Below are 14,138 nucleotides of genomic sequence, written 5' to 3' on the forward strand. Positions count from 1 at the left end.
AAGGAAAATAAAATGACAATCTTGTGTAGTATAAAATTATATTGTATTTTGTTTAGTAAATAAACACATACAACAAGAGATTTGTGTTAAAACTTACATTTATATAATTTATATTTTAACATGCGATGTAAATATAGTTTGTGACGAGACAATTGTTTACGAATTGTGTATAAAATGACTATTACACATAATTACAATATGTATGATATCAGATCTTTACTATACAAAACTACTTTACGATAAATTTTATGAATTTTCTATTTCATAAGAGACCTGCAGCCGTATTTTTTCGCTTAATGTTTATGAATATTTTAAACAAGTTTTAATATAATATTAATTCAATCTGCTTTGTTCCTATATTTTCTGTAAATAAATGTAAAAATAGCACATTTATCCGTGGGAATAATTATTTATTGTTAGTAAATAAAAAAATATATAAGTTTACCCGTACATAATCGTGGCACAATAATTTATAAACGTGTAAAGCTTATTTCTTTAAATCGATGATATTCTTAAAAATACAAACAACGTACGGGTTCAATCGTGTCTACATTGTAGCATTTTACTCATTAAAAATATTTCATTCTATAATAACAGATCTATTCCTTTAATATTACTAATTAAATCAGTCATTGAAAACTTCAGATTATTTGTTTGACTTTGAGATTCTACTAGCACCTTTATCTGAAGATTCCAATAATATTTTTTTTTTTAATTTAACGGTTAATATTTTTTCTTTAATACTTTCTGACTTCTTTTATACAACGAGGAGTAACAAAACTGTTCCTGTACAAAGTTCAATTTGGTTCACTTAACACTGGCCCTGACACTGGGTTGTGACGTCACTCCGGGCGTTCCTCTCCCCTTCGAGGCCTGCGTAGGCCTCATGAAGCCCGACGTCCTAGGCAAGGTCTTTACGGGGGGCCTGGCCGCGCCCACTGAGCTGCCGCTGGACGAGGAGCGCGAGGCGGGCGTGCGCGGCGCCGGCTTCGGCACGGGTCGGGGCGCCACCTTTACCGGCGCCGGCGGCGCCCTCTTCACAGTCGCTACGGAGGCTGAGCTATTCAGGGAGCTTCTTGAACTGCGCAGCGACGCCCTCGATGTCGACCTCTCCACTCTTAACGAGCTGGCTCGTTTTGCGAAGCTCCGTTTGGGGTCTATGGGCGTCCGCAGCGGTGGCTTGGTCTCTTTGGTGGGAACTTTCTTTGGAACACCGACACTCTTCTCTACCTTGGGTATGGGAGACTCGCAATCAATGTTGCAACCCGAGGAGGCGCCTTGGGACGCGCTCTCCGAGTTCAGGCTCTGCGTTTCTTCGAAGCCCTCGTCGTTGAGTTCGTGCTCGCTTTTTACCTTGGGAATCCGCGGGGCTGCGTTCCTGTCTGCAGAAGGCGGCGCCGGAACCCTCTCCACCTTGGCGCTCATCGACTTCCTGTACCCACTCCTCGACCAAACCCCTGTCGGCGTCTCAGTTGGTGACTTGAGTTCCCGTATAGCTTTCTGGACGTCTTCCTGGTTGATCGACGTCTGTCGTCTCATCCTTGAGTGCGAGAGGGATTTTGTTTCTTTGGTCGGTGTTTTGTCAGTGCTTTGGCTTTTCAATCTGTCCTGCCAACGTTTCAGTCTGTTCTCCTTGTCATCCTTGACGGTCTCTTCGATAGGCTTCGCGACATCTTTCGAAGAGTCAACCGCGTAGGACGCCTGAACTTCTAACATTGACGGTCGGATTACTTGAGTTTCCGCAACCAATTCTTTCGGGCTCTCGATGACTTTCTTTTCTTCGTCGGGGGAGCTGACTTCGGGGCTTCGTTTAAACCGTCTCGTTCTTCGTGCGGCCGAAAATCTGTCAAATTGTCCGTCTCCCAAAATTTCCTGACACAGATCTTTCATTTCGGCAGAAGCCTTCTCGCTCAGGTTGGATTTGGTAGGTGACAAGGGTTGGAACTTTCGACAAGGTTCCTTATCTGGGACCGGGGTGAAGTGTTTCCTTAGCGCCGGCGGAGTTTCTATGTTGTCCGAGTCGATGTCTAGTCGGTCGGCCCTGTTCGGCTTTATCTCCTTTTCACTCGTAACTTTTATGTCAGGCAACTTCCGTCGTTCCTCCTCCGTAATGGATACGAGGGCCTGGGCTTCTATTTGTGGACGAGATCGTTGACGTCTTAACCTTCTCATCTCTTCGTTTTCTTCCGTTTTCCTCCACGGTACTCTTGTGTCCTTTTTAGGTGGTTGTACATCTAAAAATAAAAATGAAGTACCATTTTATTAGTTTGCATAGTAATAAAGCAAAGATAAAGAATTTCGCTTTCTAAAGAATGCTTTTTGGCTAATTTTAAAGTGGATTGTGAATTGTGGTTACCTTCGACGGCCTCGAGCGCACGCACGACATCGGAGTCAGGCAGCACGGCAGGCCGCCAGTCGCGCGCCTCGCCGCCGCACTCCGCCACTGCTTCCAGCGCCGTGCTGCGTTCGCTCTCTGTGCCATTGAGCCATTTTAAACAAATTCAAAGTTGCATATAGTTTGTGGAAAAAAATTATAACTGTGTAAGCAAATAAATACCGGAGTCGTTTTCCAAGGAGCGCCTGTTGAGGTTGCTGGCGTGCGTGTTTGTGTGCGTGCTGGAGTGCGTGTTAGCGTGCGTATTAGAGTGCAAGCGGCGAGCACGCTCTCGGAGCTCGGCATCCCGTCGCTCCTCTTGGCTGTTGGCGCGCAGCCACGACTCGATCTTCTGCCTCCACTCTCTGTAATTCAAAATGAGACTTTAAGCCAACATTCGTCATGGTATATGTTAACTATATAGCAAATATGACCAATTTGTGTCATGCCCATCAAATGGAGCTAGTGCACTTCATTTCTTCACAAAAGTTTACCACTTACTTTGGTTTGGTAGCCACCGTGGTGCCAGCAGAGGTCGCGGCGGGATAGGCAGGGTGTGCCGGTTGCGCGGGGTCAGGCGTGGGCGGCGCAGAGGGTGGCGCAGAGGGTGGCGCGGGGGAGGCGGGCGAGGGCGCGCGCTCCCTCTCCCTGTCCGGGATCTCTAAACGGGCGCGCGGCGTGCTGCGGCGCGACCACGACCGGTCTGCAGAAAATAAGAATAAAAGTCAAATAAGTACTTAGAACAATGTTCATTTGTTTTGTTCGAAGTACGCGGTAAGTATAACGACGAAATATTATAAATGGCGCTAGTTACCGAGGCTGCCCCAGGCGGTACGCTCGCGCGCTTCCGTGGCGGCGGGCGAAGCGTGACGCAGGAACTCCATGAGGCCATCCTCGTCGCCGGCGGGGCTGGCCCGGCTGCGGCGCCGCAGGCTGCCCGTCGGCGTTACCTCTGCAACCGATGGATCTGATCATTGTCACACGTTAGTTACCCACGAATCTTAACACTAGTACTGTCATAACTTAGAAAAATATATTTTGTAATGAAATAATAATGAGATCAACAAGAACAGGTACAGGTACGGGTAGTAGGTCCAACGATTTCACGGAATGTTACGTATGGTTAGAGGTTCGAGCAAATCAAGTTCCTTTCCCTTCATCTCTTTTGGTTTAAACAAAAAGATTTAAAAAGTAGCGAGAGTCAAACTGTCAGGCGTGAGACGAATTTTACCTGGTGAGGGTGAGGGGTCGTGGTTGGGGCGCCGCAAAGAGCGGCGGCCAAGGCCGTTGCGTATGTCCAATAGCAAGGACTCCATCAGCGACTCGCACTCTGAAACCGGCGTACTGCACATGCTGCCCGCTACAAATGCATACAACACACTTTCTTAATACACTATATAGCAGCACGGGGTTAAATTCTAGATCACTCTTGTCCGATAGAAGTAGAAAAGCAGGTGTATGTGTAGAGTTCGTAGCTGTTGTATGAATCGTCCGACAAACAGAGCATGTGTGCGTACCATTGCGGGTGCGCTGCGCGTCCCTTGCGGCATCGCGAGCTCGCCTGCGGGCTGCCGCCTGCTCGTCATGCGCCCGCCGCCGCTCATTGTCCGCCACGGCAGCACGGAATTTGCTGCAGAACGACACGAACGTCTGCGCAGACACGAAATAAAGAATATTGAATAGATAGCAAGGTTTTAATGCAAAAATATTATATTGTTTGCAGATTTCTTACTCACCTTGAAACAATCTTCTAATTTAAACGCTACAGGATCTTCACAGAAGAATTCTGCAAGTTGCTTCCTCAGGCTTTCTACTTCTTCCAGATCTTTGTTCAATGCTGCTACCTCTGTTTCTGCAACCTAAGAGTTAATCGAGCATAAAAAGTGAGAAAGTTTTTGACGGCCTAGAAAGTCCAGCATTCTTTTTTGTTGAAAAACGTACCTGTAAAAAGTCTCCCATCTGCTCCTTGATGTCGTGCGGCGTAGTAGGTAGCTGGATGTCGCGCTTCAAACCCCCGATCCTTGTCTCCAGGGTTTTGATCTCGTTGCTAAGCTGCTCCACGCTGGCCTTGGCCGCTTCTTCAAGCACATGGATGTCGTCCGCGAAGTGTACTAGTTCTTTATTCTTTTTCTCAGCTTGCTTTAAAACGAATTATAATAAAATGAATTCAATTAGTTTAAAAATTAGTTGCATGACGTCGCATAGTTTGTTATGTATAGTGCATTGAACTAACCATGGCCAGGTAGTGCATCAGGTTCATGCCGGGCCGGTTGGCACGGATGTCAGACAGCTTCTGCAACGAGGCCAGCCGCACGCCCGCCGCACCCCCCGCGTACCCACCCGCATTCAAGAAGTTTCCAGCGATTAGCGCCAGGTACAGAACTTCCTGCATCATCAAATGTCCATGAAATATTAGAATCAGAAGCGTACATGTTAATTACGTAGACGCGATTTTGGTGAGCTACAAATATTTTTACGTACTTGAATAGCTCTCGAAGACATCAGATCGTCTCCAGCGACTAGAATAGCGTTGATGGCACTTTCCAAATAGCCTGCCGTAGATGGCCACTCTTCTTTTAAGAGCATGCATTCTATGCGAAGCTTGTAACTGAAACCAAGACCATTATAAAATGTATGCTATCTTATCCTTTCCCATAATAAAAGTATTAAGTAAACACTTACTTTGGTAACTGTATAAGTTGAAGAAGGAATTTCTCGGCGTTGCCTAACTTAGTGACGTCACCAGTGAAAGCCTTCAGCATCTCACACTCGTCTATTTCGGGTAATATTTTCAATAAGCCTCTCAATTTTTCAGTGCCGATGTCGTCATGTGATCCTTCTCTAATAAGTTGGATTATGTCTTCATTCGAACTGCAAAAGTTATTATCCATAATCATTATGCTACTGAACTATATCATTTGAAATATTTATATATGCGCATAGAATAAAGAGCCAGTTTCTGTTTTATTCTTTTGTTACTTCATCTCATTCTTCTGATTCTACAATCAGCAAATAAGCGACAAGAACTTTAACGTAAAATGTTGTGTCTCTTACCTTCTGAACTGCTTGAGGAATATGTTGACGTTAAGACTTCTCTTGCCGTCCAGGAGTGTGATCTCAGAAGATTCCTTCCTCGGTTTTCTCTCGCCCGAGCTGTCGCAGATGGGGCTTCGACCAAGCCGCGGAGAAGACCCTGCTGATCCCGTAGGTTGGATCTAAAAACATAATGGGAATTAAATATTTTCCAGTTTTGTTTTGATGGCGAAGGGGATGCTTACGTAGTATTGTCACATGATAAATACCTGTTGACAAAAGAGTCCTTCTATTTCACTCCAGTCGAGTTCCGCTTTTGGCGAGTGCTTGTGACTGGAAGCGACTAGAGCCCAAATGTTGTTCTGACCGACTACCTGATGAATAAAATTTTTGAAATTATTTAAGCTACCGAAATCAATACTGAATATCAGATGTACAATAGACTAATCTCGCAAGTTCTTCTTTCTTTACATGAATGAAAAATATACTTTCACTTACTTTGTTGTTAGGAATCTTGTTCCAGTTGATGGTCTTCATCTTGGTTTTGGGTATGGGAGTCTCTTGTTGCGGTAAACGCTCAAGAGGTACAGGTGGGGGCGCAGGGGGTGCGAGTGGCGCGCTGCCAGCGAGGGGTGGAGGCGGGGGTGGTCCTCTCGGCGCTAGAGGTGGAGGCGCGGGAGGCGCAGGGGGCGCCGGTGGGGCCATGGGAACTGCAAGCGAAGGAGAAATACTCACTGATAATTAATCTACGACAAAATAACATATATAGTAGTTGGATTTCGACTTCTATTTACCAAGGGGTGGCGCCGGTGGCGCAGGAGGTGCGGGTGCGGGAGGCGGAGGGGGCGGTGGTGAGAGCGCGCGCTGCAAGCTCTGCTTGCGGCCTGCGCTCGTTGTATCCCGATGCTGGCACATACATCCTACTTTGGCCTGGAAAACAAACTTATTTCTGTCAACAAAATGTTAAAACCATTACTTTCCCGTTCGTTTCTTGTAACATCTTCAATGTTTCCTCATTACTTAGAGTTCTTTGGTTCTACCCGCAGGTGTGAAACCTGGAAGTGACTCACTTGCACACTAGGCGCTCTCAATAACTTGGCAGCGTCTTCCCTGGTCTCTAGCAGTGTGGCGCGGTGCACCAGCGTCTCCGCCGTGTCCCACACGATGTCGCTCACCGGCTCCTTCGGGTCTATCCGCAACAAGTGCTGCAGGATGCTCAGGAACGGGATCTCTTGTGGAGTGTCTGAGACCTGAGAGATTCAATTCAATGAACATGGATAAATAGTATAACCGCGTTGAAGAAAATAGTCTAAGATCCGATTCGTTTCATCGGAATTTTGACAAAAATAAGACTCGAATGTATTTTAATAAATCTCTCTTATGCATTAGTATTAGTAAAATAATCTCTTCCAATTTTTGAAAGTTTGCGACTATAATACAAACAACGGAGAGTTAAAGAGGATATTATCTATTTGCACTGATGACGCGAGACATCGAGATGCAAGCTGCTTCTAATGCAAAGTGCAAATTGCGGAAATCACACAATTTCTATTAAATACATCCTTAAGATGTATTAGTAATATAATTTAATAAAAATGTGCGAAACTTATTATAATACAATTAATCTGGAATTAAAAGGAAAAATCTAGGAAACTACGAGACAGGTGGAGATCTTGGAGGTCAATTAGATGATTGAATTCAACTTACTTGTTTGAGGATAGCGTAGAAGACATCGAGGTGTGAGTTAAGATTGATTCCTCCAGGGCCCTGCGCCTCGTCGCTCTCCCTCTGTTCCTCGAACACGTCCAGCTGGACCCCAAGGTCCGGATGACTCCCCGCCTCATGTCTGTACACAGGGTAGCACATGAAAAGCATGTTTCCAACCTACCATAGTCCTACGATACTGAGCTAAATCAACTCTGAAACAATTTAGTACGAACCAGTGCAGTCATTTAGTAATTGAGATTCGCCCACCGCCTTTAGGGTTGATACATGAATGGAATAATCTAAGTGGTTAAAATTTGCGAATTGACAAAATCCTATTGAAATTATAGACATCAATTGCAGAGATGGAAATCTAAAGAAATTAGATTTGAGTTTTATAAAAATTAAAATTTACGCTTACTGAATCCGCATTTGGGAGAAGGAGCTGCAAGTGGGATGTAAAAATGATAGTAATCAAGAATAATCAATAAATAGTAAAGAAAATTATGAAAGAAATAAGAATCGCTCATCCTAAGTTTCTCTTCGTCAAGCGAATAGCAAAGGTTCAAATAAAATTGTAAAGTTTGTGTATGTTGTTCTATTTCGATCTACTCGATTACTCTGTGGCAACAGTAAGGGTGTATCAAATTGCAATTAGAATTGTAAATGTCCGGTTCTTAACATATTTATTAGGTTGCGGAGTTATAGCTGCAATATATCACAAGCTCGTGGCCTTAATTAGAAGTTGAGACAAGAATTTAATTGTGGAAATAACCTGTTCGTAAGATCATAATGATCTGCGAATTCGTTTATAAATTCTGTTTTTTTTTTATAGAACTACTTAAAACAACTGTAAACATATATATATTTATTTAAAGGTAATTGATAACAATAATTAAAAAAATAATTGGTTTATCTTACAAATTAATACATAGATTTGTATTTGAGGTACAGAAATTTCAAATAAACGCCCGCTCTTTCAAACTATCGCATAGAATTATGTGTTTACGTAAAACTTGAGCTTTCTAATATTTTCACGGCCTACACAAATTTAAAAAATTAATATTTTTGCATAAATGACAAAAGGAAACAAAGGTATAAGAGTGCAATATTATTCATTCTTTCCGGCGACGAGGCGCCATGTTTGGCGCGCACGGAGCGCCCACGCCGGCCGCCATCTTTGTCGTTTTAGAACCGTATTCATTGCACACGGCTCGTTTCCGAAAGTAAAAGGCGACCTGTCCATACGATATACGATTATTATATTCGTTTTACATATTTATATATGTTTTATAATAATAGATATTTTAATAGAATAATTTAACTTTGATTACAAACGATAGAAATATAGAGGTGATAGCTAGATGAGGTTTAGTTCACTATCGTTAAAAGTATAAATATTTTATCAGCGAAACTTAATTTTGCCGAAATATGATATAAATCTACTAAAATATAGCAATTTATACAAACTTTTACAAATAAAATAAGACAATTAACACGAGTTTAGTCTTTTTTCGTCATCCTGTCTGGGATTAATCGATACTGAACTCCCTTAACAATAAAATATTTATAACTCCTTGGCTGTTGACCTCCGCGCTCCATTTTGTGTTTAAGATACAGTGTAACCAGTTTGAAATGTTAAATTGATCCTAAATTAAATCATCTAATTTAAATTCGCAAACCTTTGTGATTTTTATACAAACATTCGAAATAACACTCACCGTAAATTGCTTAATGTTGGTAGTAGACCAAGTCCTGAAAAAAATACGTTTGAAAATATTAACAAAGACATCTTTAACGAGAAAGGGATTATTACTTTTTAGTTCTATCATTACCTATATTTATTATTTGAAACACTTAATTGTCTCTGTACAGGGTGACATGTTTCACGACAAATTGCAGATGCTTTGTTGACCGGAAATACTTTACTTACCAATGAATTCGTTTCTGACCCGTATCCTGTCGGGCAGGCGTGGCGCGGAGATTATGAGACAGTTGATGAAGGCTACCAGCGCAGTTTTGTAGTCGGTGGTGGTAGCATTCTTTAGCTCCTCTACCACTACGTTCAGTCGGTACCGATCTCCTTTTAATATCTACAATATAGCAAGTAATGTTTTAATTCAAAATATGGGACATAACTGTATAATTTACGGCATTATTGTAAAATAAAACCTTGTATCGATCGAGTGTGTCAACTGCTCTGGCGTAGCCATCGGCGTTGTAGACACACAGCGCCGACAGAAGCTCGAACACCTGTAAAGAAAACCACACAATTTTATCAGCGCCATCTAGTTAAAAAATTAACAAACAACCTTTTATCTTACACGATTTTTCTTAATTTTGTGTTATAACATTATGTGCCTTTTATTTAGTAATTATTTGCAAGTTGAAAGTATAATAAGTAAAGTTGACCTGTTTCTTAACGGGTGCGGCGGGCGAGGTGAGCGCGGCGGCGAGCTTGCCCGCGTACTCCGCGTGCTCAACAATGTAGTCCAGCCCCACGCGACTCTCCATGGCACAGGCCAGCCCCTACACACAAACACATACTCTATTAAATTATGTATAGCCCACTACAAAAGTTGTTTGGTACACTCTATATAATCGCTACTGAAGTTTGGCAACAGTTGAGTAAAGGGTCATTTATGGTGGTTCTTACCTAACCTTGTCAGTCACCATGCTGACGCAAAGAACACAGGAATAAATTTTCACTTCTCGATCTTAACTAATATTTAATATAGAACTGTTTCAATTGTTTCAGATGTTGTGGATTTACGTCAAGTAAAAAGTTTCCATACCTAATTAAAAATAAAAGAGCAGTGGTCATATCATTTTTTTTTTTTTTTAAATTACAAACCTGATTTTCAATTTACAAAAAAGTAAAAAAATGTGTCACAGAATATTAGTCACCTAATCGACAATATTATTATATTATTACTAAAACAAAAATTCGATTTAGTTGAAGCGCTTGTTCAGGTTGAAAACGGACGCGGGCAGGGCAGATGCGATCGACCAGTTCAAACCTTTATCTATACTAAAATTATGAAGAGGAAAAGTTTAATTGTTTATTTGTTCGTTTGCATTGAATTTCGTTTGTTAGAAATTTGATTCGTACGTTCTTGGGAAGCTAGTTTATCCCCGGGTGATATAGGCAAAATTTATCACGAGATTTTTTTAATTTCTCACAGGTGAAGTCGCGGGCAATTGCTTGAGTTTAATATGACGCGACAGCGCCCGCGCCTGTGAGTCATCATCAACAAGCACTAAAGTCGTTACGAATAAAAAAAGTTCAATAATATTATCAAATTTAAACGGGGCAATACAATTTATTTAAGTATACCGGTTTTCGAAACATTATGCGAAATACACTTTTATTAACTGACTACAGAATGAAATTTTGTAATTTTATTGTTATTCTTAATAATTCTTTTTTTTCTATCGTATCGTATCGTTTTCTACAGTATCGTTGACACGAGAATTTATTTGGGATTTGTTAGTTTAAAATAGTTTATTTCAATAATTAACAGTCTTGTATTCGATAATAGCAGCCAAATCAAGTGAGATTTTTAGCAGTACTGCGATATCTATTGCTCTATCTCACTGGTCTACCTTCGTGTAAAAGTGTTACAGGCGTATGGAATTTCTAAAATGTCATCTTAGCCTTTGCCAGTAGCCGGTGCAGGTCTGTCACCGGGCGGCCTCACCGCGCACGCGCAATGCAAGCCGCATAGCAAGACAAATATTTCCAATGTGGTATAAGGTATAAGCTTACAGATTTTTTTATAATTATTTTTTATCATACTAAATGAGAAACGAAAAATAGAGAAATGACCACTACCAGACATGACAATCAATAATTGATGAAGTAAAATTGCCTTTGTTATGTATGTTAGCTTAAATATTTTAAAAATATTTATCTTAACATATAAAAATAGGATCTTGACGTTTTTATTACACGTACCTGAAAGACCTCCATATCAAATTACATTAAAACGTGAAAGGTAAACTTGTCGTTTTCTATATAATCTATTTTTTTTCTTAAGATCTCGGAATAAAATAAATAAACTGAAAGTTTAAATATTGTATCATCTCGAAATGAAAGAGTATCGCTTCTTTTCTAACTAAGAAAGAACATTTCTCCTCGATACTAAGTAGATGAGAATAATCTTAATTAATATTTATTTATGTCTGCGTGTCGCTCGTCACTTGTACCACAGCACACCAGGCTGGGCGGCCGCCCACGCGTTTGTCTGCTGAATGAACTTAAACGATCTACATTGTTAGGATTTGTCGGCTATTTGCTTATTATAATACTAATTTTAAATTGTAATACAAAATATTACAAATTAAAAAAGGAGAGCATTCCTTCCATTTTGTATAATATAACTTACAACAATGTGTTTGAAATTATAAACAAATATTAATTCTTAAACAATATTTGATAATCTTTGTTTACGCTTTATCTGCACGAATAAGTGGCTGGATCATTGGAAAGATGACGATGTTTTTGGAGAGTACTTCTAAGAAGCAGATCATAGCATTAATTATTAAGAAACGCTCGATAGGACGGTTTAAAACAAATTAACTAACGTATCATCTTTGATAAGTGTAAATTTTATATATTCTCGACTTCAAAAATTGTATAGAAATTAGCCAAAAGCAATATAACATTTGCTTTGCCAAATTTCTGAATTTGTTTTTAATCTTTAAATCACTTAACTTATCTATTCGTGTCATGTTATTTGAAATAAATAGGGTTAATATTATGTACCCTAAATCTTATTTACACGCCATATATTTATTCTAATGTTTTTAAACTTAAATCAATTGTTTCTTATGTAACTACTACTACAATTATTTGTTTTATTTTTCAAGCAATTAATTCTTTTTTTTTTACTTAATTTAATTGTCAGTATAGATTTACGATAGTTCTCTATATGGTCACATCTTAATTGAGCTGTGATACAAAATTGTTGAAAAAAAAATCTTTAACAGATGTAGTTCGCCCACACGACAATGTTTCGTCGGATTGAATTGCTACGTAGTGTGACTACAGGTTACGTGATATCTATTCTTAATCTCTTTTATTATTTTGTATATTTCATTTAACTAAATAATAAATGTAAATAATGGGTAAGAAAATTTATTTTTTGATTCTTAAATAATTTTTTTTGAAGATAATGATTTGTTTATTAGCGAAATATTTTGGTATTTATGTACCGTGTGTATAACACTTTAGTATCTTTATATTTCTTTGAATACAGATTATTTTTAACTTCTTTAATTAACTAAAACCTTTTTAACACAATAATAACAAGTTATAAGTACCAGTGGATTAGTTAATCTCCCACGCGACGACCTCGGCAGCGCTGTGTATGTGTCCGGTACATTGCACACTGAGGTCCTATGTTCGAATCCGGACATTGACATTGAACCAATATGTTAGCTAAGATTTAACTCGCTTCCGCATCGTATCAACTTATCGTTGGATTATAAAGATTACTATGTCAGTTGAAGAGGTCATGTTATCAGAAAAAAAAATATTTTATTAATTCATCAAAATACTCTCAATATCAGATAGGTCAACCGTTAGTTATTCAATAAACAGTGCTTGAGTTAGTCTGAAGACTTCATCATCAACATGTTTGTTAATCAGGATGTTTTCCTTCGCCATACGAAATAAAAGTTAGTACAAAGTCCTAAATTTTCATACATTTTGATAACCCTCTTGCTTAAAGCATTCGCAAGTCTTAAAACATATTTTTTTTAGTTTATAAAGTGGAAAAATACATAACTTGTTGAGCTTTAAAACGTACTTAAGTAGGTTTGTATAAAAACATCGACTTGACCCCTAATTACGTGCAAGTGGCGGCGGAACCTTCCCCCGAGGCCCCCCCTATTTGGTCAGGTCGTCCGGTTCCACTGCCGTCCTTATTTTGCATCGGTCACTCAGTACTCGCACTTGCTGACGGCCGCAATGTGTTTTAGATTCAACTATCGATAAATATACTTCTCGATTTCACTTGTAAAAAAATCAAATCACATCCTGTTCAGCTTTAATTTCAAAGATTATTCTTCTCTACATTTTGTTTAATTAATGTTTTTTTTTTTTTAAGTTTGGAGAAAGAAATTATAACACGGGTAATATTTTTTGTGTAAAAAACGCGTAAATCATAAGAAATACTGATGGTTTTCTTATATTTACTAATAAATCTTGGCTCAACCCAGTCGTTCCTGGATAAGCGAGAGTCCAAGGGACAGCGATGTATTTATCGGTTATATAGGTTTATTACAAGAAGTAAACTAAGTCAATTCTCTCTTTTTGTATAATATCAGGTAAAAACTGTACTACAGTAAAAAACAGTACTTTTCGCGTAACAGTAGTTTTTCCATCTTTAATTATTTACAAAATACAGTGACCGATTTGTACTGATTTTATATATATTAAATTGTTTTAATAATTTCGTATCTATATTAAGAATTTCACGTTCACACTTGAAGTTATGTGAGACATGACATTGCATTACATTGAACGCTCAATGTAATAAAAGTAATTCATTGATTTAATTGTAGTTTTATTTTGGTCATTTTAATGCACATTTTACAAGGTTACGACAAAAAGGATACATAAGTTACAAAGGAAACATTTTTGCAACCCTACAGATTCTTAATGGGAAAAGAATAAGTATAAAATATTTTCATACATAACTAGTTGTTGCCCGTGACTCTGTCCACGCGGAATTAAACAAAATCCGTTGAACAGTTCCGGAGATACCTTGTATCAAACATCCATACATCCACTCATTTAAACTTTCACATTATAATATTAGTAAGAACAGTTTAATAATAATTTATAGGTCGAAATATACATCTAGAAACGAAATAATGGATAGAATAAAAAAATAAACAATTAGAACATTCTATTATCTAGTTGGGACATATGTTTAATTTAACGCTTTGTTAGGTGAAAGCAAATAAAAGAAGCCACACAGCCGTGCTGCGAACGCACCGCGCCGTGCGTGTGGCACTT

At 39.2% G+C, this 14,138-nt stretch overlaps 1 protein-coding gene across 2 annotated transcripts in view; it reads right to left on the reverse strand.

Annotated features, from left to right (window-relative positions):
- Positions 1-79: 79 nt before the first annotated feature.
- Positions 80-14,138, reverse strand: part of form3 (FH2 domain-containing protein formin 3) — a 44,342-nt gene continuing 30,283 nt past the window's right edge. Inside the window, exons 3-24 of one of the 2 annotated variants that reach the window (XM_013318046.1) lie at positions 9,524-9,640; positions 9,284-9,364; positions 9,045-9,204; positions 8,833-8,866; positions 7,115-7,253; positions 6,478-6,657; positions 6,202-6,337; positions 5,906-6,117; positions 5,677-5,781; positions 5,429-5,589; positions 5,057-5,245; positions 4,856-4,982; positions 4,608-4,760; positions 4,316-4,513; positions 4,111-4,233; positions 3,892-4,024; positions 3,606-3,734; positions 3,189-3,326; positions 2,876-3,077; positions 2,558-2,739; positions 2,357-2,473; positions 80-2,234 (exon numbers count right to left, since the gene is read on the reverse strand). In XM_013318046.1, coding sequence (XP_013173500.1) covers positions 808-2,234; positions 2,357-2,473; positions 2,558-2,739; positions 2,876-3,077; positions 3,189-3,326; positions 3,606-3,734; positions 3,892-4,024; positions 4,111-4,233; positions 4,316-4,513; positions 4,608-4,760; positions 4,856-4,982; positions 5,057-5,245; positions 5,429-5,589; positions 5,677-5,781; positions 5,906-6,117; positions 6,202-6,337; positions 6,478-6,657; positions 7,115-7,253; positions 8,833-8,866; positions 9,045-9,204; positions 9,284-9,364; positions 9,524-9,625 — 4,428 coding nt within the window. In that variant the 5' untranslated portion in view covers positions 9,626-9,640 and the 3' untranslated portion in view covers positions 80-807. Of the gene's footprint in view, positions 2,235-2,356; positions 2,474-2,557; positions 2,740-2,875; positions 3,078-3,188; positions 3,342-3,605; positions 3,735-3,891; positions 4,025-4,110; positions 4,234-4,315; positions 4,514-4,607; positions 4,761-4,855; positions 4,983-5,056; positions 5,246-5,428; positions 5,590-5,676; positions 5,782-5,905; positions 6,118-6,201; positions 6,338-6,477; positions 6,658-7,114; positions 7,254-8,832; positions 8,867-9,044; positions 9,205-9,283; positions 9,365-9,523; positions 9,641-14,138 lie in introns of both variants that reach the window. The other variant, XM_013318045.1, reaches the window with a different exon arrangement.

Source organism: Papilio xuthus, unplaced genomic scaffold (assembly GCF_000836235.2).
Source record: "Papilio xuthus unplaced genomic scaffold, Pxut_1.1 DF826933.1, whole genome shotgun sequence".
Taxonomy (NCBI): Eukaryota; Metazoa; Arthropoda; class Insecta; order Lepidoptera; family Papilionidae; genus Papilio; species Papilio xuthus.